Below are 15,277 nucleotides of genomic sequence, written 5' to 3'. Positions count from 1 at the left end.
ATTATTCTTCCTATCATGATTTAATTTAGGGACATTTCACTTTGTCTACCTTAAAATTTTAGAACAATGGAAGAAGGTGTCCTGGAAATAGCCTTTGCATCTTTTAATACTGACACAATGAAAGCCAGGAAATAAATGATCTTATATCAGTAATTGCAGTTGTTTTGCTTCGTAATGTTCTGTTGCAGTATTTTCTATTTACTGTGAATATGGCATCTAATCATCACATCTCCCCCCACTTCTTTCATCTAGCAAAACTGCAGCATTTCATGCTTCTGGGAAACTCAACCTCTTGGTTGTGTGAAGATCAGTTGTATCTTTTATCACAGCAAACCTCGAAATATCAATGGATTATTTTTGCCACCAAGTAGCAGTGAGTATATTTTATTGAATAACATGGGCATACCATAGCATAATCTGATTTTGGAGTTGCAGGACACAATGACACATTGAAACATGACAAGGTGAGCCATGCAGTTTAATAGCCAATGGATAATTTGGGATGATTCTATCACTAATCATGAGGTGAAGTTTAGAATGAACCATCATATAGCTAATAAGAAGATAGAATCCATAATTCATGCACATTATCCAAACTACTTGTGAAGCTGAGGCAGGAGAATTGCAAGTTCGTGGCCAGCCTGGAGAATTTAGTAAGACCCTGTCTCAAAATAAAAAATGGAAAGAACTGGTAGAGAACTGCTGGAATCAGTCCTTGGTTCAGGAAGGGTAGAAGGACAGATGAATGGAACAAAGAAAGAAAAAAAGAAAGAAAGACAAAAAATAAGTTAAACTTTCTTTGACTGTGTGTATCTAAAACAGATTTCATTCATCTGAGAAAATGAGATGGCTACGGATCTCATTAAGCAGGAGATTGTCTCAGCAAGGTACCAAACACTGGAGCCAAGCTCAGCGGTTATGGCCTCTGCAGTGCTTCTTGTGAAAGTCAGAAACCTGTCTCATAGGCGGGAGAGCAAGGACACAGTCCGGGTTATGCATTTCTGTTTCTAGCAGAGCAGCAGATTCTTCCTGAGACTATAACTGTGCAGAAAATATAAACTCTTTGTGACAAAAGAAATGGCACAATTCAATCCAGCTGAAGGATACTGAGACTAATTTCTGATGAACTTTGAAATAGTTTCTAGAAGGGAAACAGAAGACACTATATTCAAAACAGTGAAAGGCAAGAACCTTGCTGAAAATATGAAACTAATATATCCCAGTTCCCCAGGATAAATGAAATTATTATGTATTACAAACATACTCTAATGAAAAGATCAAATCACAACAAAAAACAACAGCAAAAGAACTTTTGAATTTTCCCTGATACTATAGCCACTTTACTTTCCTGTTACAACTGCTAAATTACTCTGGTGAAATAGCTCTAGAAATGAGCTTGCCAGATCTTAGTCCTTTTGAGATTTGAAAAATATGCTTCAGATAACCCATGGCAAATGGGTAACTCAAATCTAAAGTCCTTTTCTTTTGCACTTCTGGAAAATTCTGACCTCATAATACATATCGTTCTAGCAGTTTGATCAATGTTTTCTTCCTCACTAGGCTAAGTATTGCGAGGATGAGGATCTCAGTAGTTTCCTTACTGTTGGTTTTTACATGACCAGAGCACAGATGCTCAGTAAGGTTGGATGTTTGGATATATGGCTGGGGGGATGGATAGTTGACTACTGACAGGTAACCTACTAGGATGAAAGTTTTCACACTTATCTCATTAACTCAGCCCCCTTAGTTTACATGTGTTAATATTATTTTATGAAAAATGATGTACTTTTATATCTGGATAGTATATTGCTCCCTAGTGGTCTATATGTAAAATTGCTATATTTAGACTAGTTCTTTTAGGACTAGAAAAAAACAAAATCTCCACCCATGGGCAGAAGGATGAAATGCCAACATATCTGACAATTATGTGACTCTCCAATATAAGGCATGGCCTAGGTGAAGTGCTTGGATACCAACTTTCTTATTCTCATTTCTTAAAAACAGAATCTGAAGGTTGAAGACAAGTAACTTCTCGCTTTTCTGGTACTCAGTCTCAATTTCTCCATCAGGTGACAATGCTTAGCCTGATTCATGGAGTAAGCTTTCCCCTAACAGGGCCAAATCTAGATCCATACACTGGGACCAAGCCATTCCCCTAAGCATTCTACCCCACCATGATGGTCTAATAGCAACACAGGTAATACCTTGCTTCTTCAAACCTCTTTAACTCTTCCTATAGGGGGCATGCAGGAGCCCCATACCCCACCTCTCCAACACAGCAGGGCTAATTTCATTCTTTATGTTGGTCAGTAAATATATACTCTCTCTTAAATGACTTATTACTGTCGCTCTCCTGTCCTTTTCACTCACCCTCCCCAAACTTCCGTAATCAACAGAATTCCGTATTTCTTCTCTCAACTTTTTCATCTTCATACTCCAAGAGTAACTGTGCTCTGAAACGCTGTTCCCCCTGTAGCACTGCCAGTCATCAAGTGTAACTGTGGCTCTGGAGCTGGGTGAGAGATTTCCTTGACCCTCACTGTGGATTTCAGACTGTTCTCTGGCATGTCTCCCTAAAAGCATCCAGTGAAAATCTAATGTCAGTAGATAATATTTTATTTTTTTACAAACTCTCAGTGTAAATGTTGCTTTTGTCTATATCCATCTAGGTACTTTCCCTTTGTTTCCCAACAATCTGAGTTCTTAGCTTGGTGTCACTCATGGTACTCCTGTGGCAAACTGAAATATATAATAAGAATGGTTACTATAATAAGAATGGATTTAATTTGTTTTATGATTTTGGGGAAGATGTCCATGGTATGGCATGCTTTTGTTTGAGAACTGAATTGTTTGGGAACAGAAGAATTTGTGAACTGCGGTATTACTGTGTACAGTAGATATAGGCTCCTAGGATCCTCTAAAGGTGCTTCAAACCCGCAGGTACTTCCAGTTCATTGATTCTTCCATATTTTCACAGTAACTTGCCATTTGATATTTTCCTTCACTTCTACCTGGTAATCTGCCCCTTTTGCATTTCTTCTACCTTCTTGCCCCTGCCTAGCTTCACTGAACTCCCATACCAGTTCATAACACTGGTTAAACTCAATGCTATACCTACTCTGTGGCTGCATCCATTATAACTGAACATTACTGAAGACAAATATGCAACCATGTTGGCCGGGATAAATACATGCCCACAGCCCTCAAATTATCCCAGCATGCTGACTTCTAATTATGCTACGTGGTACTTGCCCAGTTCAACCCTATTCCCTTGTTACTTTCCTCCCTCTCCTTATTCTTCCATTTCTACCTCCACTTTCTATTCTCAGATGATGGTTTTATTGTCTTAATAGGTGAAAATATTTGAAGAAAACATTCACAGCTATCCTTCACTGGATCTGCTAACCTACTAACACTTATACTAGTCCTTTCCTCATTCTTACCATAGGTGAACTATAATATTGCTGTCTAAAGTCTATCCTTCCAGTTCGTCACCAGGTATGACCCTTTCTTGTTTACTAAAGGACACTGGTTCAACAAGACTTCTGTCCTTCAAGTAATCATTTATGAATCTAATTGAATCATTCCTGTTATAATGGTTGATACATGATGTCAACTTGAGAAGTTTAGAAGTTTAACTAAGCCTCAGCAGGGAACCAGGGTCCTTACTTTGTAAACATCCTCATCCTGTGCAAGGAGAGGGCATGGAGATTGAGTGCTACACCGCCCTGGGTTGTGGTACCCTGTTTACAAGGTAAGGGAAGAAATGAGGCTTGTTCTCCTGCTTTGAGCTCTTACTGCTTTTGCTGTCTTCTGCCGCCTTCAAGTGCTGCCCCTGTGCCATGCCAGCCTGCTGTGGAGCCAGCTCATTACAGACTGAAATCTCCACAAACTGTGAACTAAATAAACCTTTCCCTCTTTAACTTTGGGTGTCTGGTATTTTGTCTCAGCAACGAGAGAGAATAACCAAGACACACATCAACATAGAAACATACATTCTTCTATGACTAAAAAATGTCTTTCTTCTCTCAAAAGCTACCACCCCACTTATTTTCAATTGCAGTAGTTTACTCACAGCAGGTATCTCTTCTTGTTGTCACTAAATATTCCCTTTGCTGGCTTTATAAGGTTTCTTAGTCCTCTTTACCAGAGATATATAAACTGTTAAATTCAGTGAGTTTTTATATAACTTGACCCATTAGGAGGTTTTGACACACTTGATAACCCCTTCCTCCTTGATGTAATCTTCTTTCCTAGCTTCCTAACACCATCCTGTCTTTGTTTTCCTTAAATCCTCTTAGCACGCTGTTACTACTCATCCTACTGGTTTTTAAATCTTTCTTCTAACCCCTTACATGTGCAGTACAGTAGGTGTTAGTCCTTGCTTCTCCTTTTCTCTGTCTACACTTTGTAATCTCAAGTCTTTTTTATTTTTGTTGCTGTTTTGAGACAAGGTCTCATGGTGTAGTTCAGGCTGGCCTTGAGCTCGTGCTGATCCTTCTGCCTTAACCTCCAAAGTTACAGGTGTGTGCCACACCACTCTCCGTTTCATACAGTCTTAACTTTGAATATGGATTCTGAAGTCACTGACTCCTAAATTTATATCCATTTCTAACCTCTCAAACTTCACAGTGCTATGTTCTTCTGACTTGAACTGTTGTCTAAGATGTTTCACATTTAACGTGTTTACAACCACACTCATGATTTTTAGCCCGATTCTTTCTAACCTACTGCACTCTCGATTTACAGCTCTTCCTATTTCATTTTAATGGCAATCCCATCCCTGTTGCTCAGATCATCTGGATCAGCTGCAAATTCTCAGTTTTTCTCATATCCCACAACTAATCCATATAGGAATCTTGTGTATTTTGCCACCCTATTATATCCAGAATCTGACTTTTCCCACCATCTGTACTAGTCGCATGAGCCAATCCACAGTTATCATCCCATACGTCATTCTATAGCCATCCATGGGTGACTATGGTAAGCTCCTGTTTTCTGTGCTTTATCTCTTGTCCATTTATCTACTGAAACACAGTGATGTCTCCTTATACGTACAAGTGCCACTGTTCTACTCAAAATCCTCCAATGTCTTTTCATTCAGAGAATTCAGTCCTCATAAAGGCTTAAACAAGAGACTCTGTTCGACCAGGAGGTACCCTGTTAACTCTCTGAATTTATCTCGCACACTCATATACTTGCTTACTGTGCTCCCATCAAGCTAAAATTCTGTTGTGGTTTACACCTAAAATGCCCCCCAAAGGTCTCATGTATTCCGAGGTGGGGCTTTCTGGAAGGTGATAGGATCATGGAGATACTCACTCATCTGTGCATTCATCACTGATGGGAACAGCTGATTGTGCTGTTAGGAGGCGGGGCCTGGTTTGGAGGTCAGTCACAGGGGCATGACCTGGAAGGGCGTGTTCTTGTTCCTGCCCCACCCCCTCACTTCCAGGCTGCCATGGGTGAGCAGCTTTCCTCCACCACGCCTTTCTAGAATGATTTTTTTTTTTTTTAGGAGACAGGATCTCGCTATGTAGTTCAGGCTGGCCTGGACTCACTATGTAACCCAGGCTGGCCTTGACTTCACGGCGATCCTCCTGCCTCAGCCTCCCAAGTGATGGGATTACAGACTGTGCCACCACACCCAGCCCCTGGCATGATGTTTCTGCCTTGGATCCAGCTATGAAATGTAGTCAGCCTTGCCTCTCCATTCCTACACAGTCCAATCCTTTTTGATTTTCTCTACTTTCTTCTTGCCATATTCCGGTAATGGTGAAACTTTCCGAGATGGAGTGTCCAAACTGCAACTGAAAACCCACTTATTTATCACAAAGTGCCAACACTGCCCTATGTGTGCTCTATTATCCAATGCTCAGCTGCTGGAGCAATGCCAGGGCCCCTTGGCTAGAGAGATGACAGGGCTCTGTCTGCTGTAGCACAGTGTCATAGGTTCACCACCATGGCCGTCTCCCCGCTCATTTTCTCAGATACCACACAATTTGCTATTTACTGTGTGTAGTGTTTGCTCCATGACTCCTTCCTATAGAGTAAGAATCTTTATTTTGTTCTCTGATGAATCCCAAGTGCTTAACAAAGGAACGGTATTATCTCACATAACAGTCCATTTGAACCCAAGAAATTCTAAGTAGTATTTATTCATATTAAACCAGTAAGTAAATTCCCTCTGCCAGACACATTTCTGCCCTTTAGGAACAAGAATCCAGTTTCCAGACTCTTAAGTAAACTGTTGTCTTAGTCTATTTTGTGCTGGTATAACAGATTACCCAAGGCTAGACAATGTATTTAGAAAAGAGATTTACTTGCTTCATAATTCTGGTGGCTAGAAATTCCAAATAGCAGGTCAGTGGTGCTCTGGTTGAGGGTCCCTGCCTTCATCGAAACAGGGCAGAGGAGTAGAAGATGAAGTAGGCATGGGAAAAGAGTCAAGAAGAGGTGGTGGGCTCACTTTAAAAACAATCCACTCTTGTAAGAAGTAACCCAGGTGCAAAAGGTCTGACTGACTTCTGACAGACACTAATTTTTATATGAGGGTTGATCCCTTGTGTCCTCACAAACTCCACTAGTCTCCAGCCCTCAAAAGTTACTGTACCTCACCACCTAGCTGAGAGCACACTTCCACAACTTGAACATTTGGGGCACTACTATACCCCAACCACAGCAACTCAAGATCTTTTCAGATATGTATCTAAGTATACAAGTTCATGTATTCATTCTGAAAATATTTTAGTATCTCAAATGGTTTAATTTGATCCTTGGTCAAATAATATTTTCTACAATATTTGTAGCAACATCTAAGCGCTGGAGCCTACAGTTACTAAAAGTAGAACCCCAAACATTTTCACCTTAGACTAAGATTGTTTTACAAAATCTTAGCTTTCTGAAAATCTACCTTTTTGTATTTTGGTAAATGTAGGTGATAAATTGGTAAATTCAAGGTAAAATTACTACAAATTATGTAATAGTAAAATAACAACTAGTTAAGTTTCATTATGCAATATGTGTAATTTCATCTTGGGCTAAAAAAGAAAAAAAAATGAGATGTTCAAATATACAACCTGTGAAAAATTCTAACACTTCTGCTTACAGTATTAAGATCTGTCATATAGTTCATGTTAAATGGGTGAGCTGGACCCACAACAATGCCATCTACATCATTAGCTGAACTCTTCCATTATGAGGCACTTGCCAAAAGCAACTTTATATTATTAGTTGATTTGACAAGTGTATTATGTTAAACACCAAGCAAATATCAGGAGTCTTGCTCTTTTTTGCTTTTTGCTTTTTATTTTTGTAGGGAGGTATCAAATTGCCTATTAGACTTTTTGTGATTTAAACATTAACCACCAAACAAATATTTTAAAAGGGTTCAGCCTCTTTTGAAAGAGATTTAAATGTTGCTAAACCACAAAATTTCAAGACATCTTAGTCCCCCCCTCTGGTTATGACCTCTAAGTTTAAAAGCAAATATCTATTAAGTCAATTGAGAATGCTAAAAAAAAAACCAGTTCATGTAATATTTACTGTAATTTCCAGTGTTCCCTAGAGATTTCTGATTTTTTTTTGTATTTTCTTTGCAAGCATGGTAAATATTTATTCTTTTTCCCATGGTATATATTACAGGTTAGTGTACTGTGATAGTCCAGTTATTTTTAAAGCACTTCTAAATTATTTTTCCCTTTCATATCATTGACATTTTAAAGGAATCCAGGTGAGTTGCTTTGAAGAATATTCCTTATATGGGACTTTTTGCTTGTTTATTTTTAGTTTCTTCCTAGTTACATTTAAATTGAGTAGTTTTTGCAAGAACACTATGGATATAATCAATTAGCATACATAAAAATGTATATAAGTATTCCCAATCAAATCTTTCCATGTGAGTATATTTAAGAATTAGTGAATAGTGAATAAAAAGAATTACAAATTTCTGCTCTGTGAATTTTACAGAAATTAGCACCTTTTTTTTTTAACTCTTTCAAATACAAAGGAATTATAGTTCCTAATTCCCAGAGTTTGAATAAAAATACTTCACTTGGTACACATAATTGAGTTATTCTTGCAAAAATTTCTTAAAACCTATATGTTTTACATTGTGTTTGTGCTTTAAATATGGAATATATTCAAAGCAGAAAATAGTGCATTATGATGATAATGTATATGGCATCAATTTCAAAAGAACTTATTATGAAAGTTGGTAAAGTACAGAAAGTAGTTGTTCCTGTTTGAAATGTCTGGGCAATGATGTGGTGCTCTATCATACTTACTAAACTGAGATTCTCTCTTGCAAGCAGTTTTATACTACTAAACGTTTAACAACAGGATCTTTTCCCCAATGACGTTAAAAAAAAAGGTAAAAAACAAATAGTCCTGATTCGTAGTTTTTGCCACTTACCAAGGAGGAACTATTTCCACTATGCCCAATTTCAGATTCCAGTGTGGGGGGCTGGGTATTTAGCTCAGTGGCACAGCGTCTGCCTGCAAGCGTGAGGTTGTGAGTTCAATTCCTGGTACTGGAAGAAAAAACAAAAAACAAAAACCAAAACAAAACAAAACAAAAGTCAGATTCCAGTGTGATAACAGTTGGTGTGGAAAATTCCTGTAAATTTTGACAACTTGTTTTCTTTCATGCTGATCTGAGTCCATTCCAGGATAACACTGACGGTAGGAAGATTAATTCAATACAGTCTGATTTAAAGGAAACCTAGAAATGTTTGGCTCATGTAACTTAAGAGATTAAGGACACAGCTGACCTCAGATGCAATTTTAGCTCACCAGCTCTTGGATCTGAGCTAGTTGGCTGTTTTACATATACTATAGTTGAGTAGGAAGCTCTAGACCTCTGAGACCTTGGAGACAGAATAAACAAAGACTAAGGTCACCGGCTCAAATCTCAACCTGCCACATACTTGCCAGTATTGCCCTGGGCAACTTAATCTCTGTGGTCCAGTTTCTTCATCTGTATGATAAAAACGGTGATACCACCCATGTCATAGGATTGTCTTAGACATTTGATAGACTCAGACCTAATAGTTTAAAGCTATTTGCAAGGAGTAAGCACTCAGTGTTAGCATTATCATTGTCATTATTCTAAATTAACAGTATCAGAGGACATTTTTTGTGCCTAAAGCCTTAATATCAAATCTCATCTAATGATATGAAAATCATACTTATCCTTAGCACCTATTCAGAACACGGGAAAAGTTAATTTCTGGGGTCCAAAAATCACCCTTACTCAAACCAAGTGGACTCGCTAAAAATGAAAAGATGATTTTCCTAAATGAAAACTCACAGTTTTGACTTACGACTCATAAGTTTAAATAGTTGCAAAAAATTGAATTTCCAACATTTTTTCAATACGGACAATTTAAAATGAACATTTCATGATGCTTCCATTCAAACAAGTTATCACAATGAAACTAGAAGAGAAAAGCATGTAGTATATTTGACAGAAGAAATAGCTAAGCAAAGTGCTGAGAGCACTGTTTCTCTTGACTGTTTATAGGAAAACGTGAGGAGAGATAAACAAAGATGGAATTTATAATTAAAGAGGAAGCTGATCTTCAAGATTTGGAAAGTTCTCAGCCTGGCACATTTACTGCACTTGATCTTAGCCAAAAGGCCAAGAAGTGATAACCTGGCAGAGTTGTATCAGTGTGTTAAAGACAGAATACTAAGGATATGTGCAAGCTATTGTTTGATAATTGTAGCACGGATAGCAGGAAGCAGATGCTGTTTATTGAGACATGGAAGAATGGTCCTCAAGGCATTTTGCAGATTATCAGTGTTGCCCCTCCCATCAAAGGCCCACAGTGCCAAGGCCTGGAGGACAGGACTATGGTAAAAGCGGGCCGTAGAGTACTCACTGAGTATTCACGGGAACTCAACATGTGCTTCCCTGTGCCACCTCACATTTCTGCTCTCTCACGGTGAATTTGAGTGCAATGCTCTTCAGTCACCTGCTGTTGTTCAGGAAGATCACACTGCATTTCTGGAAGGTGTTGCCCATAATCCTTGATGGTGACTATATGGTGCTGGTTCTGTAGGTGCTCAGCATAAACAGTATAAGCTATGGAGGCATGGTTAACCCACCTGGATTTCAGAGGATGCTTCAGAGGAGGCTCAGGGCCCTGGCAGTGAACTGTGTCCCTAAGAAAGCTCTTACTAGGGCAGTGCTTAGTGGAGCCATGTGAGCAGGACCAATATAGAGAGCCCCTAAAGAGTAATGTCTTTGGAGCTGGGAGGGTGGGTCCAGCCCTGAGAGCACAGACTTGCAGAGCCTTGTGTTACCCTTGTATTACTCCAATCTGTGACAGCTGCTAAATGAACTGTATCCTCGGGGCAGGATCCACCTGAAGTGTTGGGAACACAAATTCCACCCTGGAGAAGGAGAACATAATGAATACAGAACATAGTGTCAAAGAATATCATTTTTAATCCTCAAGATTTAAGAGGCATACTTACTTGAAACTTATTACCAGTTTCCTGTGTCTGTTTCTCCCTTCTGAAATGGGACTATCTAACCTATGCCTGTCCACTCTTGTATTTTGGAAGCACATCATCTGTTCAATTTCACAGGCTTGCAGGTGGAGACAGATGTTAGATTTACATGATATTTATTTTTTTATTTTTATTTTCAAAGTAAAAGAATAAAAACAAACAGCAAACAGACAACCATTTACAAAGTAGCACAAGAATGGTACAAGCAATACTGAATTACAGACCAGGTGGCAGGGAATTAACAATGGTTGTTGTATTACATACTGATAACTTCAAAGTGGTTACTCAGGAAAACAAACGTAGACATGCAAGATTGATCAAATAATTAATCATTAACTGTTCCTTTCAATAAAGTAATATAAATCAGTAGTACAACTATGTTAGCCATCCTGTATATACACATATACATAATTTTTCCCTTCTTTCCCTTCTCTTTTCCCTCATCCCAGTCGCTATTTACTTTTGAGCAGTTTCCTTTCATTTCACAATGTTTATCATACCTCCTAATTTTTATTCATTCTTTCAGGTTCTTACACTAGTGAGACAATGTGTTGCTTGGACATACATGGACTTTAGACTTTTGAGTTGATGTTGGAATTAGTTAAGGCTTTGGGAGTTATCAGAATGGAAAGGACATTTAATGTATAAGAAGGAAGTGGACTTGGGGGATCAGGGCAGAGTACTAAGTCTGAATGTTTGTTTTCCTCTAAAATTCAGCTCGGGACTCATTCAGTGTCCAAAGTTGTAGTACTAGCAGGTAGGACCCTTACGAGGTAAAGAGATCAGGAGGGCTTCTCCTTCGTTAATGGGATTGTAGCCCTTATAAAAGAGGCTTCACATAGTGAGGCCCTTTTTTTTTTTTTTCCTTGTGCCCTCTATCTTCTGCCTTGTGAGGACACAGAATCTGTCCCATGCAGAGGACGCAGTAACTAGGTACCACTGTGGGTACAGAAAGCCCGTACCAGGCAGCAAGCACCTTGATCTTGGAACTGGCAACTTTCAGAACTGTGAGAAATACATTTTTGTCATTTATAAATTACCCAATTTTTTTTTGTCATAGAGAGGTAGACTGAGGAATTTGCTAAAAATTAATATCTAAAAGTGTCATGTTCTCCTAATATTTGCTAAAAGAGTTAGAAGGTGGTAAATATTTTATAATCTGTAAAGAAAGATTAAGGTTTTTAATTAGAATACTTTGTGATCTTATTTGGTAATATATGTTTTAGTATCTTATGGAACAACATGCAACTGGAAGAAAATGATTAAAATTTAATCCATGTGTTTTAAAATATTATGAATAATTTGAGAAGCCTGTAAGTAATCCATTTGCATTTTAAAAATTGTGATTATACAACTTTCAGAATGATATTAAGAACTTCATGAGCCTACTCCCCAATCAAATGACCCACAGTTGGTAAAAACTGCACATTAAAACAAATCTCTGGAAATTGTCCTATAGGCATACAATTAATGAAGTAATATCCAAAAATGTTTACTAAATCGCAGTAAGAACAGCAAATCTGTGGTATGTGGGCCACCATTCTTTCTTTTACAACATCTTCATGTGGCAGAAGCCGCTGTACTCTAAATAGATGAGCCACGTCTTAGAAAAATAAGTTGGTCCTTTTCTTCATGTTATTAAATACAAAAATTAACTTAATATGTATCAAAGAATGAAATGTAGGAACTAAAACTATAAAACTCTTAGAAGAAAACTTAGGTTATACAAAGCTTTCTTAGATATGATACCATAAAAAGCAAGAAAATAAAAAGTTCATGGATTTTGTGTCAAAGAATACTATAAAGCAAGTGACAAGACAACCCACAGAATGGGGAAAATATTTTCAAATTGTATACATAATAAAGCATTTGTATCTAGAATATATGAAGAACAGTTAAAACTCAATGATATAAATACAACTTTTTAACAAAATGGTTAAATATTTGAATATTTTTCTAAGAAGATGTATCAGTGACCAATGCACACATGAAAAGTGATGTTACCCTTAACTATTAGGGAAATATAAATCAAAACCAAACCATATATCACTTTGTACCCACTAAGATGATTCCTTTTTTTCAGATTAAAGTAGTGATAACAAAGTTGACAGAAATGCAGAGAAATTGGAATTTTTATATGTGCAGCTAGGAATATAAAATGATGCGGCTATTTTTGGAAACAGGCATTTCCTCAAAATGTTATAGATGGAGTCATCATATAGTCCTGCTATTTCAATGCTAGGTATATATGAAAGAATTGTGAAAATATGCATCTAGATATATAAAAATGCTTACCTTAACAGTATTTATTGTAGACAAAAAATAGAACCAACTCAAGTACCCATCCTCTGACAAATGGAAAAGTAAAATATGATATATCTATACAATGGAATGTTATTTGTCCATGGAAAAAACCGTGAAATACCATTACATGCAACAGCAAGACAAACCTGGAGAAGATAACAATTGGAAGTCATCAATGAAGATCACATATTGAATGGTTCTGTTTACATAAGATATCAAGAATAGAAACGAGGTGTATCAGTGACTGTAGAATTGGGAGTTTAGGAGAAAATGATAAGTCACTGTTAAACAGTATGTATTTGTTTTTTGGATTAATGAAATATTTTAAAATTGATCATAGTTATGGTTGCACAACTGAATATACTAACCTATTGTAAAACTTAATTGAACTATGTGCTTAAAGTGATGAATATGCTGTGTGAATTAAATCTCAGTAAAACTTTTAAAAATGTGATTCTACTGTTTTCTGTTTTGAATTTTCAGTAATAAGTTTTCTTTCCAGCTAATGACAAATCCTGGAAATATATTGAAAGTAACTAAATGCTCTGTGTTTCAAGTTATTTTTTCTTCAACTTCTCACTAGTATTCTCTTTTCTTTGATGCTATGAGACCTTTTCCTGAGAATGACAAGATGGAAGAAGAAAAATTTGCAGCACATCTACTACACTCGACCATTAATTTAAGTTGTAATCACCCCAACATGGACCCGTGGCACTTTTTCTAATGCCCCGTCTGTTATTTTTCTATTATTGTAACAAATTATCACAAATCAAATGGCCTCAGTTGATTTCCTGTATATTAGCCAGTTTTTCCAAAGGTTACAAGTTTGACACAGAAGTCTTTTAATTATAATTCAGATGTTTGTAGGGCTTCATTTCCTGTACAGACTTGTGTTTCCCAGTTTCCTGAAACCATCTGTTTTTTTGGGTCGTGTCTTTCCTCCTCTATGTATCATAAATTGAAAATGCATTTGTTACACCTAATACACTGACCATCATAGCTTAGCCAAACAACGCTGTAAAGTACTGGCTGTTTACAGTTTTGATCATATGGGAGACTGAGAGTCAAGGCTGACTGTCTCTGCCACCATTGAAAGACAGTATCTACGTCATCAACCTGCGTCAAGATCAAAGTTCGAAGTAGGGATTGTACTGAATGCCTGTTCAGTGCTACCTCAGTTCAAACGCTTAATTTGTTCCATGATTTTGGAAAAGATGGCCATGTTGTGCTTGTATGGGAAACATGGCTGCGGTTGTGTTTGTCACCTGATGTAGAGTTTGCAAAGAAAAACAAAATTTTGTCAAACTCTTTTGTTTGCAAACCAGTCCATTTACAAGCAAAGCATTCATGAACCAGGGCACCACTGTATCACCTCCATACCACTGTAAAGCTGAACTATCAAAAGTCAGGGACCAGTTGTATCCCCAAATTTGTGAGGTACCAAGCTATTTCTAAAGTCTATGAAGTGGATGTTTTCCCTGAATTGTAGGTAACATTTTGATATTAATTATAAGTTGGTTTAAAAATCTTTCCAAAAATAAGATACATTTTAACAAAATATGCAGTCAATTAGGAAAGCAATGACTTGTCATTAAATATAATCAGTGAATACACTGAAATGTTTTTTTTTTTTTAACTGTAGATATCACACTTCAGAAAGACAGTCAGGAAGGAATTCCATCCCCGACTCAGAGTCAGGAGCCTTTGAAACCTCAGGAGAATATATCACGCCCCATTCACCATCCTTTAGTTTTAAAAACTAACTTTGAGGAAGAAGAGGAGGAAGAAGAGGAACAAAATGGTTAGTAAACACTTTCTGGGATTACAATGCACATTTTAAAAAACCTCACAATATTTTCTACATACTTAAATGCTAAGAGATTCATCCTATAATAGATGACATTTTTATGAGAAAATTTTTTCTAATAAATGTAATTCAATGTTTTCTGATTTGTTGCATGTCTACATATGCTTATGATCATTTGGACTGGAAAGCTAAATTTATGTATGATGGCTGGGAGGCAGATCTCATGTTTAAATATGTACAGATGCTTGTAGAGATATTAATAAGCTCTCTTATTTATGTTTAACAACTCTCATAAAATACAGTGATGCCCATGTATGTTTATCTGCTTATTTACATATCTATTAATCATGTATTTGTCATACATTTAACCATTAGAGTTATGAAAGGTTTTAGAGTAATTTCTTTTTTTATTTTAAAGAATAAAAACACAATAAAATGATACAGAATTTCAAAACAAGATGATGGGAAATTAACAATGGTTGTTATACTGCATATTGTTATCTTCAAAGTAGTTGCTCAGATTACCAGATATAGGCGTGCAAAATTGATCAAACAATATAAGCACTAGCTGTTCTTTCAATGAGCTAATAGAAATTAATAGTACAATTATCTTAGCTATCTTATGTGTGTGTGTGTATATATATATAT

General features: G+C 37.0%; 1 protein-coding gene across 1 annotated transcript in view; it reads left to right on the top strand.

The window, feature by feature from the left end:
- The window catches only part of LOC102010018 (chromosome unknown open reading frame, human C12orf50), a 37,604-nt gene that overhangs the window by 5,536 nt on the left and 16,791 nt on the right, over positions 1–15,277 (top strand). Inside the window, exons 4-5 of the mRNA XM_013518146.1 lie at positions 253–373; positions 14,465–14,623. Coding sequence (XP_013373600.1) covers positions 253–373; positions 14,465–14,623 — 280 coding nt within the window. The remainder of the gene's footprint in view (positions 1–252; positions 374–14,464; positions 14,624–15,277) is intronic.

The sequence above is a fragment of the Chinchilla lanigera genome, unplaced genomic scaffold (assembly GCF_000276665.1).
Source record: "Chinchilla lanigera isolate Chin_1 unplaced genomic scaffold, ChiLan1.0 scaffold00004, whole genome shotgun sequence".
NCBI lineage: Eukaryota > Metazoa > Chordata > Mammalia > Rodentia > Chinchillidae > Chinchilla > Chinchilla lanigera.
This window is presented reverse-complemented; position numbering and strand designations above follow the sequence as displayed.